Source organism: Panthera leo, chromosome B4, assembly GCF_018350215.1.
Source record: "Panthera leo isolate Ple1 chromosome B4, P.leo_Ple1_pat1.1, whole genome shotgun sequence".
NCBI classification, from domain to species: Eukaryota; Metazoa; Chordata; class Mammalia; order Carnivora; family Felidae; genus Panthera; species Panthera leo.
In genome coordinates this window covers 51,097,845-51,115,691 of record NC_056685.1, presented here as the reverse complement: position 1 = coordinate 51,115,691, position 17,847 = coordinate 51,097,845, and the positions used below count along the sequence as shown (strand labels likewise).

General features: G+C 33.7%; 1 protein-coding gene across 8 annotated transcripts in view; it reads right to left on the bottom strand.

Moving 5' to 3' along the window:
• Window positions 1–17,847, bottom strand: part of PIK3C2G (phosphatidylinositol-4-phosphate 3-kinase catalytic subunit type 2 gamma) — a 347,337-nt gene that overhangs the window by 295,935 nt on the left and 33,555 nt on the right. For all 8 annotated transcript variants that reach the window (XM_042945913.1, XM_042945912.1, XM_042945916.1 and 5 more), the window contains 2 exons: window positions 16,984–17,141; window positions 11,516–11,630 (listed from right to left, as the gene is read on the bottom strand). In XM_042945913.1, coding sequence (XP_042801847.1) covers window positions 11,516–11,630; window positions 16,984–17,141 — 273 coding nt within the window. The remainder of the gene's footprint in view (window positions 1–11,515; window positions 11,631–16,983; window positions 17,142–17,847) is intronic.

The following is a 17,847-nucleotide window of genomic DNA, read 5'->3' as shown; positions in this document are numbered from 1 at the left end:
CGACCTATGAATACTGATTCCCATCAGCTTAAGCACTCCTTGTAAACTCACATTTACAAACATTATTGTTTTATTGGAATAAGTACATACAAGTCCTTATTTTATAGGATAACCTAGTTAGGTTTAAATATTCTTTATTCTTATGTGTAGGAAATAGTCACAGAGATATATTGTGAAATGTTATGGTCATATAGAGAAAAAATTACATTCATTTGATTTTATAAATTGTGAAATATTATGGTCATATATAGAACAAAATTATGTTCATTTGATTTTATAAATGTTGAAATCCAGTATTGCTAGAGCTATTAAATATATTTCTTTAAGGAAATTTAGCAATTAAGCTGCTTTTTAATACTTATGTTTACTAAGAAATATAAGGTGAATATAACAAAATATTAAAATATTAATAATACCATAGCACTCCAGAGAATATTTTTCAAGTATTTATGTGTGTTCTGTGCACACAGAAGTACACACATATTCCTTCCATATTTGCCACTTAAAAATGTTGATCATGTTACTTCTGTCATAATCCTTAATTCTAGTATGCTTTGTAACCAATGAAAACACCCTGGATTTTATGCTTAAATTGTTACTTGCTACTCAGCATAAATAAACATCAGTGGTACATTGTTTTCCTCAACCAGTGATTCTCAATTTTATTGTTATTTTGCTTTCAGGGGAACCATGAATAGGAAAAGTTAAATGTCATGGTTTAGAGAGGCAAGCATAGGTTAAATTCTAAAACTAGGGCTTACAGCCATGGGGTATTTAATAGAGGAGGGTCATAGTTTTGAATAGAGACCCTCTATGGAGCATAAATTTTATCAACAGCTACTACTCAAGAGAGAACCTCACCTAAGAGATCTAAACTTTTTTTTTCAGGTGCGCCATTTTTCCTTAAGAATTCCCTCTAGCTTGTAAAAAGCAACTCTCCCTTATGCTTCTTCACTTCAATATCATTGTGTTTCTTTACATATATAATACACATAGTTTTTAATTCAATTTTTTTAATCTAGAGGAAGTGTTTTATAACAACTTTCAAGTTTACAATGCCCTCTCTTAAGCTGTGCATTCACAAAAGATCAGTAATAACACAAAAGTTTAAATAAATGAAGTTAGAGGCACCTGGGTGGTTCAGTTGGTTAAGCATCCTACTTCTTCTCAGGTCATGATGTCACCGTACCTGAGTTTGAGCCCCATGTCAGGCTCTGTGCTGACAGCTCAGAGCCTGGAGCCTGCTTCAGATTCTCTGTCTCTCTGTCTCTCTGCCCTCCCTAACTCACGCTCTGTCTCTCTCTTTCAAAAATACCTAAACATTAAAAAAAAGTTAAATAAATGAAGAAGATAGAGAGTAAATAAGGAAGAAACACATCAGTGAATGTGGAGCTTTGTGTCCTTTACAAAAATATATATACTAAACTCATGGGAATTATTTTTGAGGTATGGTGTGCAGAAGTTGTAATATAGTCACCAACTCAAGAGATCAAAAATACAGATCTTATCCCATTTCAAAGTTTCATTATTTTCCCCACAAACCTCCAGAGGAGAAACATTCTGCAGACTTTATGAATATAAACCATTCAAGAACTCAAATTAAAATAGCACATTTAAGCCTCATTAAGGTGATATTGGCTAATTTGAAATACTATGCAATTCACATATTCTCTATCTTATTCCTTAAGAAAAACAGATCATTAGATTACTTAACCTTCAATTAATTCAAAATTGGTGAGGAGAGGGAGATTTTTAATTCTTAGCTTTTAGAAGTAAGTGCTTTTGAGTAACAAAAATAACTTGATAGCTGCTTATTGATTATTATAATTTTAGGTATAATGATATTAAATTATATACCAATGTTTAGTTCTGATTTGCCTTGTCTTCTTGGAAAAATAATGCAACGGGTTTTTATTTTAATCAAGTGATTCTTTTTATCAAGTCTGTTGGCTGATGATGCATGTCCAGTCACCATAAAGCTTTTTAGAAAACTTGAGTCTGAAATATGCTTTAATTCTTACATGTAGCTTTTAGTAGCAAATGACCCGTATTCAGCACAAGACTTTCCTTTGGGAGAATTGCTTTCAAATGAAATTATATAGAGAGTATTCACATATTAGGACATTTGTTTTATGTAGAATTGTTGGTTAAAACCAGATGCAAGTTTATATGGTACATTATTATTATTGTTACTTTAGTTAGCTGTTTGCTAAAGATAGAAAGCAAAATTAATTTTTAAAAATTAGGAAAAATCCTTTGACAGAGATCTAAAAACTAAACTGAAGTAGCTCAAGATGCTCTTAATGAATGATCTATTAACAGAACACAACTTTTATTATGGTACGTGAAAGTTCTCAGAGTTTTGACACATTCTTTCCAACGCTCTGACATGGTTTTATGATTTCTAGGTGGAAGAGCAAAATTATGTAAAAGAAAAAAAAAACACCGTAAGCTATTTATTTACAAAATTAAGTCTAAAAAGAGTCAATTATAATATTGGCAATCTTAGGCTGTTCTGAATGTGCTGAAAATAATCAATTTGTTTAAGTCGCTAAAGGAAATCCTTAATTTTATTAAGAAAGGGACTCATTCCGCCCACCCCCAGGAATGTATACAGTATTCAGTTTTTCCTGCTAGTGAGTATAATCATTATATATAAAGTTTAAACTTTGTATAGCTTAACTTTATAAAACTTAGCCTTTTCCCTACTGGTAATTAGTGGTCTGATTACTTTGAATAAAGCAATTCCAATTTATAACCAGATATTTAAAGAATAAATTAATACAGATTGTCATGAAATTAGCTAATTTTTTTTAGTAGTAGAAGGTTTTCTTTTTCAAGAAGATTATTTTAAAATTCTAATTAGATACAATTTTTGAAGAGGATTTTCTCACTCTAATCGAAGGTTATTTAAGATTTTCTCAACTGGGAAAGGTCAGAAGAGAGAAAAGGGATTCCCTAGTAGATAACTAGATCAAATTAATCAATGCTGCTAATGAATAAAGACGTGGATACAGCCTTTTAAATTTAGATTTAAGAATATATATAACTATATATGGAGCCTGCTTCGGATTCTGTGTCTCTGCCACTCCCCTGCTTACACTCTGTCTCTCTCTCTCAAAAATAAATAAACATTAAAAATGTCTTTTAAAAAAGAATATGTATGACAAAAATAATATATAAGGCAATTTCAAAGTAAGATTTTTAATTACCATAGGTTTTTCTTTTTTCTTTTTACATTTTTAGCACTCTGGGTTCTAGCATTCTTTGACAAAAGTCAATTAAATCATATAGAACAGTTTTGTTTTGTTTAAATCATTGATAAAACACCCGGTCATAAATGTAAGCAATAGGCTCAAGCAGAATTTTCCAGAAAGATTATTCAGTTTCTTCTTATGCAGCACTTGTGGTTTACTACTGACGGTGCAGTCATGATTTATTCAACAAAAGCTTTTAAGCATAGTAAATTTTATTGTTTCATGCAGCACCTAAGAAACATTATTTTTAAGTTGAATTAGAAAGTAAAACATATAGCATGACTTGTGAGAGAAGAAATTACTTACATCACATGAAAAACCTGTACTCCTAGTAAATGTTGGGCTGGATACTAAGGGGTACAATTATGAAGTAACATTATGCTTCATATATTACAAATACATTTATGAAGAAAAAGGTCATGTGAGATGGTTACGAGTGCAGGTGAAGGTACAAATCTTGTTGCTCCCTGGAAAGAAACAAGAACCAGGCACACTGGGTTTTGTATCTGTACTGCATCTAACAGGAAAGAAAAAAAGGTAGTTGTTCCTGTCCTCAACCTGCCACTGTATTTGCCCAATGGGGTCTGTCTGCTGGATAAGATCATGAGAAATGGGGAAATGAAATTACCCAGGACATTCCAGCTATTGTAATTAATTTGAGGTCTACAGACCAGGAACATGATGGGAGATGTTAATATGTTTTGAATGTACAAGATTACTTTTATTTTTCTATTATTTCTCTATTTAATTTTTTGACTGCAATGTACAGTTTTAGTATTCTGTACTTTGTATTGCTAACAATTTTGTATGAAGCTAACTTGAGCCTTATGAGAAAGTGGATAGTTTCTGTCCTAATTCTTTAATTTTTTCTTTGTTCGTAATATAGTACTTAAAACCATGTATAAAGCAATTTTTTAAGGAGAATACTGTAGCTAATGAAACTATTTGATAATGTTGAAGTACCTGGTAAATACATGATATCCAGGTGTAAGAGGTCAGGAACCTTCTCATTTTTGAGAATAGTTGTGGGGACATGCTATTAAAGTGAGTTCCTGTGTTTATAGAAACATTTAATAACAAGGAGGGAGAGAGCCAGAGCAAAAGTGAGAGCAATACTGCTCTCAAAACTAAATAAACATTTAAAAAAATTAAAAAAGGGAATATGGACTTGCTAGGAAAGTTCTCTTTCTTTATTTTGCAATATGTTACAAAATATAAATAACATCTTTTTCTTTAATTAAAACAATTTTTAATGTTCTTTAAATTTTTAATAAATATTTATTTTTGAGAGAGAGAGCGAGCGAGAGAGAGAGCATGAGCAGGGGAGAGGCAGAGAGAGAGGGAGACACAGAATCCAAAGCAGGCACAGGGCTCAAACTCATGAACCGTGAGATCATGACCTGAGCCAAAGTTGGAAGCTTAACTGACTGAGCCACCCAGGCACCCCAAAAATATAAATAACATCTTATTTGCTTTGTTGATTAAATTCACTTTTGTTCAGTGTACAAAAATGTACTGTTTGGGAAAAATATGTAAATTTTTTTTCATAGAGTCTAAATTATTATGTTATTAATATCCCTGGGCCTCTAAAGACAGGTGAGTCCAATAAAATAGCAAAGTATAACCTAAGGAGGAAACACAAATAGAGCATCATGAATATACTTATTAGCAAAGTTATGAAAAGTATCCTGACCATTTACATTTTAATTGTGCTAACAAAAAGTCCTAGCTACTTCCTCAAAACTTGGTTGGTTCATGAGGTAGTTACTTATTGGGACTATTTTGACAGACAAATATACCAACTAAAAGAAACCAAGAAGTTTAAATTTTAAGTATTTGTCTTTCTTTATCTGGTCTAACGTAGATGAAAAATTGCAAAAGTGGCAACTAAATATAATTTATCTCTATCTTTATAATCCAGGACAGATTAAAATTGCATATTTCTGATAACATAAGGAGAACTTAATATGAGAAAAATATTATTTCTACATCATCCCACAAAAATAATAGTGTTTTGTTTTGTTGGTGGTGGTGTTTTTATGCTAGGGCAGTAGCAGAGAGAACACTCTCTACTTCTTAGTTCACTATATATTAACAACCATATACTTCTATTTATTTATGTATTTATGTCTGTATTTATGTATTTACTTATTTATTTTTTGAGAAAGAGATAGAGAGTGTGTGGACACAATTGGGACAGGGCGAGAAGGTGAGATGAGAGAGAGACAGAGACAGAGAGAGGGAGAGGGAGAAAATCAAGCAGACTCCACGTCCACTGAGGAGCCAACTCAAAGACTCAGTCTCATGACCTTGAGATCACGACCTGAGCTGAAGTCAAGAGTCGGATGCTTAACTGACTGAGCCACACAGGCACTCCGACAACTACATAATATTTTTTATGTATTTAGACCTACACTCCACAGGAGCTCAAAGCAATCTATATACCCTGAAAAGATTAATAGAGGCTTAGTAAAATTTTAAATCTGGAATTAAAGATTACTAAAATGTAATACTATAGCTCATTTGTAAACTAGAACAAATACATTAGAAATAAATTATTTAAAAGATAAGTTGATGTTAAAGAAAGTTAAACTCATTTTGCCAAAGCAACAGTGATACCGTAGCATTATCAATTGTGGGCAGCATTTGTTTTGAAGATATTTATTTGCTTAAAGAGTGTCAAAATTCCAAAACAATATTTTTGTCTAATCAGAAATTTAATACTAGCAAACTAAATCTGACAATACATTAAATGAATAATTTACCACAATCAAGTGGGATTTATTCCTGGGCTGCAGGAGTGGTTCTACTCCTGGAACTATTATTACACTATGTGTTAACTAACTTAGATTTAAATTACAAAAAAAAAAAAATGAAATTGAACAAGCCCACCTTTAGTGATTGTGATTTTCCTTCATTTTAGTCTAATCACTTCAAAATGTCTCTGATTAAAGATTTTTAAAAATTTAAATATGTCAGAACATGATTGTTCTCTAAACTATGGTTTCTTTTTCTCGTGTTTGACCCAAATTCTGTATGTTGGATTATAAACCCATGTTTACAGCCCAAATTAATGTTCATTATCTCTAATGAAACGTTATCCCCATAATTTTTATTTTCAAGTGGCCCTTCATTATGAAGGAGACTTTGTTATACATTAGAAAGGTTTGGGCTTCATAGCCAGGTAGACTTATGCTATCCACTTTGCTGCTTCCAAATTTCATAACCTTTAGGAAGTCATGTAATTTCTCTTTGCTTCAATATTCCCATCTGTAAAATGGATATAATCATGCTTTTCTTATATGAGAGTGAATGGTACTACATATGAAAATTCTAGTCCATAAAAGACTTTTAACAAGTAAAGTAGATTTTACTGTTGTTATTTTTACTGTTCTTATTATTTTCACCTCAATGAGGAATAATTTATTTCTTTAATCTCCTAATAGTAAAAAAGGCAGGTTTATCATAGATGTTTTGTAAATTAAAAAAGAAATGAGTAAATATCATTTTTATTGTAGTCCTTTTTCAAGGTGTAAGTAACTACTTTAACATTTTAGTGTATAAGATTTCTTCTTTTCCAAATAGAAATTTACTTGTAACAAAAATTAATATATTTAAATGTTATTTGAAAAGATACCTTTCACCTTTTAAAGGTATGATACATGTTTTTATTTCATATGATGCTATATTTTTTATTGATTTATAAATTCTGTGCCATATTATAATAAAATTATGCTCATGGCCTGTTTTACCACTATTTTGGAGTACTATTGGAGATTTCATTTTTTTCCAGTTTTCATTGTCATTGTTGCTAATATTAGAAATTATGTTATGGTAAATATGCTTTATAACTAGGTCATTTTGTATAATTATAATTGTTACTTAGAGGTATTCATAGAGGCAGAATTGCTGAAACAGATGATCCATCAGTTTAAAACATGTTTCTACAGACTTTTAACACATTTTTGACAAAATTCTCTTCAGCAAGTGCTATATCAATGTCTATTTCTAGCATCTGTTTACATATTGTCCATTTCCAAATGAATTTCATCATATTTTGAGAATTTGATGGGCAAAAATGGTATTTCATTGTCTTAATTGGATGTTTGTTCTTAGATCAAACTCTAAATAATTTCTTTTTTAATGTTTATTTATTTTGAGAAAGAGAGTGAGAGTGAGAGAGAGCAGGACCAGGGAATGAGCAGAGAGAGAGGGTGAGAGAAAATCCCAAGCAGGCTCCACGCTGTCAGTGCAGAGCCCCACTCGAGGCTCAGTCTCACAAATGGGGAGATCATGATCTGAGCTGAAACCAACAGCCCAACGCTTAACTGACTGAGCCACCCAGTGGCTCAGGTGCCCCTGAATAATTTCTTGTCCATTGAATTTATATTCATGCTATTCACATTTTTAGCCTGTTTTTTTTCTTGATAATTATTTTTTAAAAACAAAATTTAAGTGTATTTTTTATATTCAAAAGCTATTAACATTTTATCACATGGTACTGATTTCTTCTTCAGTATTTATTCTCCAAATAGAAGTTTATCATTGATTTTTCTTTGCACTGTTTCCATATTCTTCCCATTAATCTCTTTCTGTGATCTACAAGCAGTTGGTGTATGATAATGCTAATAATGCCTTCATGATAAGGGCATTGTAAGAACTGATTACAGGGCTTTATGAATTTTTAGGCAAGGGAGAGGGCAAAGGTTGTATATAACCCATCTTCGTCTTGTATGTGTGTAGTTCTCAGTAGGAATCGAAGTAGACTAATACAATCTCTGTACCCCATTCTTGCAGACACCCACAAAACTGCATATATTTTCTACCATGTGCTGTAGCATGAAGAACCTATTTGCTATTTCTTGTATATTCTTCAAGAGCTTTTGCACTATTGTTTTATAGTTCAGACCCAGGGCAAGCAGCCAAACCTGGGTTTGAATTCAGGCTTCATTCTACCAGCTTCCTAGTTATGTGATCTTCAACAAAACCTCAGACTTCCCATCTATAAACTAGGGGTTAAGCAGTATCTATTGCACTGATAATGTCATAAGACTTACAAGTCTACTCAATATGAGGTAACCAAATAACATGCACTTGATAAATGGCTATTATTATTATTTTTATCAATCAAAGCTAGTCAAATACTCCAGATGAAGTGTAGTACTATAACTGTTAGAGCGTAAATTATTACCTATTGTATCATTTACTTTATTTTGTGTTACCTGTGTTCCTTCTGTAGAAAAACATTATGAAAAGATATCCAAGTGTTTAAGGGCACTTTTTTTGACAAATTTCATAGGAATAAACAACAAAAAAATCTTACTGATTTAAATGTTATAAAGAATAGTAATGAATATTATGCTTATTTTAAAAAATCATAACAGGGGCGCCTGGGTGGCGCAGTCGGTTGAGCGTCCGACTTCAGCCAGGTCACGATCTCGCGGTCCGTGAGTTCGAGCCCCGCGTCAGGCTCTGGGCTGACGGCTCGGAGCCTGGAGCCTGTTTCCGATTCTGTGTCTCCCTCTCTCTCTGCCCCTCCCCCGTTCATGCTCTGCCTCTCTCTGTCCCAAAAATAAATAAAAAACGTTGAAAAAAAAAATTAAAAAAAAAAAAATCATAACAAAGAGGTAGTATGTTAATCTTAAATAGTAAATAAATCCCTGATTTATTTATTTATTTATTTATTTATTTATTTATTTATTTATTTACTTGTTTATTACTATCTTAATAAAAGCCCAATTAAATGAAATATTTGATAGAAATAAGTGACTATAAAAACATTTAGGAAATCTGTATGTTTATATTAACAAGAAAAAGAAAAATGTTACATACATTTTTAGCAGTCACAGTTGAGTTAATTATAGATAACTTACACATTTAAAACAGTAATTAAGCCAAAGTCATTATAAATTTATTCACATTATACTTTTCCAAATTTCTGTCTCTTCAATACTTTTACTTGTGGGATGTTATTTCCTACTGATAATACTCAATATAAAATTTTGATAATTTTTTTAAAAATTTTTTTCATGTTAATTTATTTTTGAGAGAGAGAGAGAGAGAGAGAGAGAGAGAGAGAGAGCATGCATGTGCTCACGCACAGGAGGGACAGAAAGAGAGGGAGAGAATACCAAGTGGGCTCGGCTCTGTCAGTGCAGAAACTGACGCAGGGCTCAGGCCCACGAACCGAGAGATCATGACCTGAGCCGAAATCAAGAGTTGGATGCTTAAGCGACTGAGCCACCCAAGCGCCCCTTGATAATGTTTCGTATTTTTTGCATCTAATGTTTGACATTAGCTGAAGACCAGATGTACATTTGTAGGCTAAACATTCAGAAGTTGAATTTTAATGAGTATTAAGTATAAGATTACATTTCTCAAGTATTTCTCCTTGCTCTTTGTATACAGTGTCAAAACCATATATTGGAAGAAGGTAGCAGCCCAGTCATTGGGTATATAAATGGGTAGGTGCAAATACATAAGGGAGAAGGGGGATATCTGTGAGTTAATGCAATGAAATATCTATGACATATAAATATTATTATTTTGTTATAAATGGAATACAGAAAGGTAGATAATGTCTTAAACAGTCACAGTTAACATTGCACAGTAAAAGACTGGATTTCCTGATAATATTGCTAAATTCACCAAATTACTGACAAGTTATTTTCAAACACATTTGGCATTATTCTACATTATGGTAGAATAGTAATGACAGTAACAATGGGTATCTAAAAAGAAATACACTTTGATGAGACTTGTCAATCTTTAGACACTTATGGAAACACAAGGAAAAAATGTGACAAACCACTTTATCGACTACTTCAGTTTACTTTACTATTTAGAATATCTGTGTAATAACAGCAGAGAAATATCTCCTTTAAAGCTGTGTTATATTTTCAAGGTTGGTCTTTAAGGAATTTCAGAATAGGCATAATTGTGATACAAATAAGAGAAGATGAATTTTCTATCAAATAAGTATTTGCAGTTGACCTACATGAGAACAGACTTTTTTAATTGCTTTAAGAGCTTCCTGACTAAAGAAATGAAGAAAGTTACTCTTTTATGAAAATGTTGTAATGCTTATACTCAAATCCTCTGTGATTTTTAAAAATCAGTATTTAATCAGCATACTAATACAATTGTAAACCAAAAATTAGTTATTACATTAAAATTTATTGTTTTCAAAAATTGTGACCAGGGGTGCCTGGGTGGCTATTGGTTAAGCGGTTAAGCCTCCAACTTCGCTTCAGGTCATGATCTCGCCATTCATGAATTTGAGCCCCGCATCTGGCTCTGCTGACAACTGGATCCTGCTTTGGATTCTGTGTCTCCCTCTCTCTCTCTGCCCCTCCCCTGCTCATGCTCTGTCTTTCTCTCAAATATAAATAAATATTAAAATTTTTTTTTTAATTGTGAAGTCTTTTTAATTATTTTTTAAAAATGTTTATTTATTTTTGACACACAGAGAGAGACAGAGCATGAGCAGGGAAGGGGCAGAGAGAGGGAGACACAGAATCTGAAACAGGCTCCAGGCTCTGAGCTGTCAGCACAGAGCCTGACGTGGGGCTTGAACTCACAGACCACGAGATCATGACCTGAGCCAAAGTCGGACACTCAACCAACTGAGCCACCCAGGCGCCCCAGTCTTTTTAATTCTTGTGTGTGTGTCTGTCAGGTGTATCAAGCTACATTTTAATTTTTTTTTTTTATATTTATTTTTCTTTGAGGGAGAGGGAGACAGATCGTGAGCGGGGGAGGGGCAGAAAGAGAGGAAGACAGAATCCGCAAGCTCCAGGCTCTGAATGGTTAGCACAGAGCCCGAAGAAGGGCTTGAACTCGTGAATGGCCAGATCATAACCTGAACCAAAGTTGGAGACTTAACCGCTTAACTGACTGAGCCACCCAGACGCTCCGTGATTAGCCTTAATAAGCTTTATTGCAGTAATTTGTGTTGCCCAGAATTTTCTTCGTTTCAAAACTGAAAGTTCCATGTCCTGAGAATGTCAGCCTGGTAACAGGTCATTTAAATACATGTTGCCATAAATACACAAGATAACAAAATAAAACCAACAATGCACCTGTTGCTATGAGTCTTAAAATTTTGAATTCATATTAAAAAGGGCAAAATTGATTTAATTATGCTGGTTCTAAGACTATAGTGTTTGTCCAAAGTATGTTTAAAAGAAAAAAAAAATGAAGTGTGTCTTAATATAGGTTATAACAATGATCAAAATTTACCTTAATAAGATACTTACTTCTGTAAAAATTCTTCATAGCCACATATACTTAGAAGATGATCTTTGGGGAATAATTCGTCATTTGTAGAAAAATGTAGAACCTCTGCAATTAGGTCTTTGACAAGATAATTAGCTAAAAACAAAGGTGAATAATAAAAAGTTAATAAGAGCTTATCATATATTGGCTGGGGAAAAGGTTTTGAGCACAAAAAAGATATACACATTATGAACTATAACTGTCTAGCTCCATCAAGAGGAATTAAAATGAGATGCATCTCATTTATTAGTCTCATTAAATTTGGAGGTACTTTTGAAAATACTGTTTGCATTTTCTTTGATCAATCTGTCTTCACATTACTGATGGAGCCTGGTATTGTATTCCTCATATTAAAACCTGAATATGCTGTGGCTCTGCAGAAAAAGTGTTCTACCCTGAGTGCTCACAGAGACTTGGGAAATGCCAAGGACATTGTATAGTGAGTGATAGTGGCAAGCGAAGAGTCCAACCTAAATCTGTCAGATTCCAAAGCTTGTGCTCTTGATGATTCTAAGTCTCCAAAGTTTATTGTTCCCCATGTAGGAATCACCAAAGTTTCCATCTTGGGCAGCATTGTGATAACTTTAATGAGCATGTGCTTTTTTTCTACACTTTCTCTGGAGCTCAAAGTGTAAGCATACTGTTGGATACAAATCCTTTGGCTTTACATTCTGTAATCTCCCCACTAAGCTCTTACATACATATGCTACTTAGTAGTGACCAGCACCGTACTGAGTTTACAGTAATGGTTGTCTATGAAATAGTGCAGGGCTCATTTACTATCATAAATGATAATAGTTGAAAATTGTATATATATATATGTCTCCATGCTTTGAATGTGAATTCATGGTCGCAATCAATGAAGAAAGTAAAAACGGACTGTACTGATGACCATTAATCAGAATTTGAACAGCATATTGCAAACACTCAGTTGTATTCATCTGAGTTGTATTTAGTTTGCCATTATCTGTTTACTTTGCTGTGTCTTCTTTTTCTGCCATACCCTTCTGTTTGGAAAAAATGTTTTTGACACAAACTGGCTAACAAAATGTAGTGCAATTGGTATTGCCGAACCTGCCACAAAAAAAGGTGGCGGGGGGGGGGGCGGCGGGGAGAATAATACTGGATTTAAAAGTGTGGGTTTTTACATTTTTTAAAGCGTGTTTATTTATTTTGAGTGAGAGAGAGACAGAGGGAGGAGCAGAGAGAGAGGGAGAGAGAGAGAATCCCAAGCAGGCTCCTTCTCAGTGCGGAGCCCAACGTGGGGCTCGGTCTTACAACCACAAGATCATGACCTGAGCTGAAATCAGATGCTTAACTGACTGAGCCACCCAGCCGCCCCTAAAAATGTGGGTTGTATGATAGATCAAGGTATTTTCTAAGAAATGGCTAGAGAAACAAATGGTAAAGATAATCATGGAATTAAGGGTTGTGGAAATGCTTTGACCTGGGAGAGAGTTATCTTAAACACCCTGTTGCTTGGGAATAATGACTGAAATAGTATGATTGCAACTAGAAGAAAATATGGCCACAGCAAAATCATGACTGTAAGAGCATTGACAAGGAGGGGAGAAAATTGCCAGTATATAATGGCAGGAAAATATCTCCAGGGATATCAGTTCATTTTAATTAACTTGATTCTCCCATTTCCAGGCTGCATCCCCTGTGCTATAGGGGGCATGCATGAAATCATTATTTCACTACATCTTTCCACTCTGCATGGTAGACTCCATAATCCAATTTCTACTATTACTTCTCCCCTGTGCTTCAGCTTAATTATCGCCTACTATCTGTTTCATGTTACTCTTTGAATGTTTCATTATTACTTCAAATTAGGCATATTTAAACCTGAAATTATCATCTTTCTCCTTGAAGTCAACCATTAAGTATCTATGATTAAATTTCTCATCCATATTGTAAGTGAACAAGTACTATGACCTCTTTTAAGTAGATTTTATACTTGTACCTTCAGTTTGGCAGCTAATATAATACTTTCCCCAATTTCTTGTACTCTTCCACTTTATGCAGCCCTTCTCAATCTGTTGACTATATTGCCTACCATATAGAAGAGGCTAATGCCCATTTGAGATTCTTTAATTAACTACCTGTGCATTAAATCTAGTCTTTTATACATCATTCTCTACATCTTTACACATCTTGTGAGATATAAGTATTTTGACTTTTTTACTATATCCTACTTCTTAATCTCAGATTTTTCCTACCCTAGGTTCTATTTCCATTGGTTAAATCCCCTATTTTTTATTTAAAGAAATTAATGTTTATTTATTTTTAAGAGAGAGAGAGAGAGACAGAGAGAGAGAGAGAGAGAGAGAGAGAGAGAGAGAAAGTGGGGGAGGGGCAGAGAGAGGGAGACACAGAATCTGAAGCAGGCTCCAGGTTCTGAGCTGTCAGTCCAGAGCCTGATATGGGGCTCAAACTTGTGAACAGCTCATGACTTGAGCCAAAGTCATATGCTTAACCAACTACACCACCCAGGCGCCCCTACCCTTTCTTTTATATATTCAATATTCTCCATGGTAAAGATGATTTTGTTTTTTCTTAAAATTTTTGTTTTTTCTTAAAATAAAATCTCCCCTTACACATTTCATTACATTAAGATAGTATTTTTTTAACCTTCCCAATATTGCCAAACTTCTTAGTAGATAACTTTTACAAACAGTTGTAAATCACTCTTTAATCTTTGCAAACTGGTTTCTACTTCCAACACTTTGCATGTCATAAATGGCCTCCTAATACAGTTCTGACCATGCATCATCTAAATCTAAAATGTAGTTGAAAGTAAAGACACTCTAGAGAAACTTTGTACTTGTAAATAAGGACACAGGAATCATCTTCATTGAAATGATGGCTGAAGATTGTGGAACACAGAATTCTTTGCTTAAAACACCTACTTCTCTAGAAGGATTCTATTTCTTCACTCTTGGGGAAACAGTATTCTTTTTGGATGAAAATGCCTTATCCTCATCCATCTTGTCCTCTTTATTTATCTAGATTTCATTATTCTCTAAATTTCTAGCAACAACATCTTTTATTGAAGTCATTCTTGATATACTCTTCAGATACACTATTTTGTTCTTTAGAGCACATCTGTATTTACTAGTAAAACACTTAAAGTGGTGAAAGGATCACAGTTTTAGCATAAAGATGATTTCATAGTGAAGGTATTTGAAATCTTATCTGAACTTTTATTATCTGACTAAAGCAGAGACTCCCTAAAATACAGCTTCCACTAACTTCCTTCTGAGGGAATTTCCTATAAATTCCAGGAAGGAGACAGATTGCCCATCCACTAGATGGTTCCTACTTTCTTAGTGAAGCTCTAACTGACACACTTCAACACACACACATATACACGCTTTTACATTAAATTGGTAGATAAACCTTTACCTCTGGGTATTCAGCAGGTTACTCATTGAGTAACCCCTCCATGCGTATGTAAATAACCTTGCCTTTTCTCCTATTAATCTATTATCAGTTCTGTCACAGCCACCACCCTCATCCCCTTCAAATATAAGTAGATAGGGGAAAAATTTTCCTGCCAACAGTGGCACATGCTCTGTATGTTTTCATGAAGGTGTCCTTTCCTTCTCTCCTTCTTCCTCCTTTTTCTCCTGTACTTCACCCCTTCCTCCTCCTCCTCTTCCTCCCCCTTGTAAATATCCTTGACAGCGCAGACATCCTCTTTACCACTATACATCTCTAACACTAAACACAATGACCTAATCACTTTCCTGAAACTTCTCATAAAAGTCAGAAATGGCCTCCAACTGGCCAAATTCAACAAAAGAACATGCAGAGAGAGAGAGAGAAAGAAATGTTAGAAATTAAATACTGTAAATTAGAAGAAGAGAAGTGGTCTCCCTAGTTTACAGTTATTCCCCTCTTCTCCAGCAACTGATGCCAAGATGATACAGATTGTGATTGACTCAGGGTTCAACACCACTGATTTTGGCTGGGCAATAAGAATCTTGCTTTTTAGAAATTTGGAATTGGATCTAATAGAGAGATTAAATTTTCTGTAGGTAAACTGGCCAAATAGCATTTAAGCTTGAGAACTTGGCTTTCCGTATGTTCTGGAAAAGCAAGGGAAATGAGTCAGCAGTAAACAAGGGAAACATGAGAAGCAATTATATAGAAGAGATGAGGTGAGATGCATACAGGAATTTTGGACTGCTTGTTCATCTGTGCCTTTAGTACGTTCCTGAATCTGCTGAATTCTTACTCTAAAATTCTGTAAGAAATCCCTATATTCTTTAAGAATTTTTTTTCTTTGTAAGGAAGCAGAAGTTGGTTTTTGTTAGTTTCAAACCAGATGGTCCTAACTAAATATTCCAACATAACATTGCTGTTTGTAGCCATCTGTACTAACTCAGAATCTTGACTAGAATAAGAAAAAAAAAAACCAAAGTAATAATAATATTAATAACAATCACTAAAAGAAAATATTTGTTATTATTTGCCAAGAAAAAATAGCTCATATGTAGAAACTCATTAGTAGAAACTAATGTTTAAAGAACTATTATTGTTTTGCAAAATAGTTGACTATAACAGTGAAATATTAAACTTTGGGGCGCCTGGGTGGCTAAGTTGGTTGAGAGTCAGACTCTTGTTTTCGGCTCAGGTCATTATACCAGAGTCATGGAATCAAGCCCCACGTTGGGCTCTGTTTTGAGTGTGGAGGCTGCTTGAGATTTCTTGTTCTCCCTCCCTCTTTATCTATCCCCAGCTCATGCTCTCTCCCCCTTTCTTTCTCTAATATATATATAGATATATATTATATCTATAACATATATTATACATAATATAATATATATTATACATGATACATATATTTAATATATATTAAAATTATTAAACAACTTTAAAGAGATTCTAAAACTCTAGAAAAAAAAAAAGAATCATCTGATGAGTTTGAGAAGATGCAGAATCCAGGTTCCAGGATTCATCCCCAGAGACTGATTGAATGGATCTGCTCATTATTCATAAGGCTCCTATACTTCCTACAGTGAGAATAAAGACTATGTATCAATGTCTATTATTTACATTCGAATGACATAGTTGTTTCTAATGGTTAGTATTGCCATTTTTATATATATATTCATTCATTTCATTCATATGCTTTATCTATAATCTTTTTGAAATTTAGTTTTGTTTTTAATATGCCAAAAATTTGTTATACTTGCCATCGGGTATTATATAGTAGGAAAGTAAAGTGTTCTGGGCTGAGCTATATGAAGAGAGTTCTTAAAAACAATAGCTCAACAAATGTTCACAAAAGGTTTCCAGATATTTTCCTCTTAACTCCAGTTTAGGGCAAAATACTAGCATTTAATAATGCTTCTTTTAATGCTTTCAGTCTGTGGACTCAAGGCTGTGCATCCTATTAGCTTTGTGTAGATTTTTATATTTATTTTGCAAGGTCGCTTACCGTATGGCTTAAAATGAAGTCGTTGTGTTGAGTTATCAATACAAATATTTATATTAAACTTAGTGTTAGAAAAAAGCTGACATGGAAATGCTGCAGTAGTGCTCCAGATCTTCCCTGAATTCGAATTAATGTCAGCTGCATGATATGTTTCTCTTATCCTGAAAAATATATGGGAAAAAATACTTAGGAGAGATTGTAAGAAACTTCATGTTCAGTTTTGCTTTAGATTTAAAATATGGAAACAATCGGGACGTGATTGGTGGTACAGTGCTATTAACTAGGCCAGATTGGTAAAGATTACAATTATACCAAGACAACCATAAAAGACTGTTCTTTAGATTTCCCCAGGAGCATCTCATTTGAAGCAATTAAGAATATATTGGCATTTATCAGGCATGAAAACTGACTCTGAATCATGAAGCCTTCCTTCATTGACATTACTTTTGAAGCTGAACACCTCCCCTTGGTTTTTGCTAACTTTCTCAAGCTGGAAGTCACTCATTTTGATTTAAGGATTTTGGTAAATAAATTATCTTGTTTGTGTTCCATTGGTAAATACCATTCTTGGCTCAAAATTTTTGGTTTTTACACAAATCTCTGGATTTTACATAAGTAATTTAGCCCAAAAGACATTTGCACAAACTGAACAATTCCTTCTTGCTCCAGTGAGTCAGAGAATTGCAAAATAGTTTATCCTTGGAGCCAGAAGCCTTGAGTTTGAATGCTGACTCTTCCCTTTAGTAATTTTATTGTCAGAGGCAAGTTATTTGATCAGTTCCTTTGGTTGTACAATTAAGGATATTTATATCTACTTCAAAGGTTTATGGCAAGGATTAAAAGTGAAAATGCATGTGAAAGAGTTTC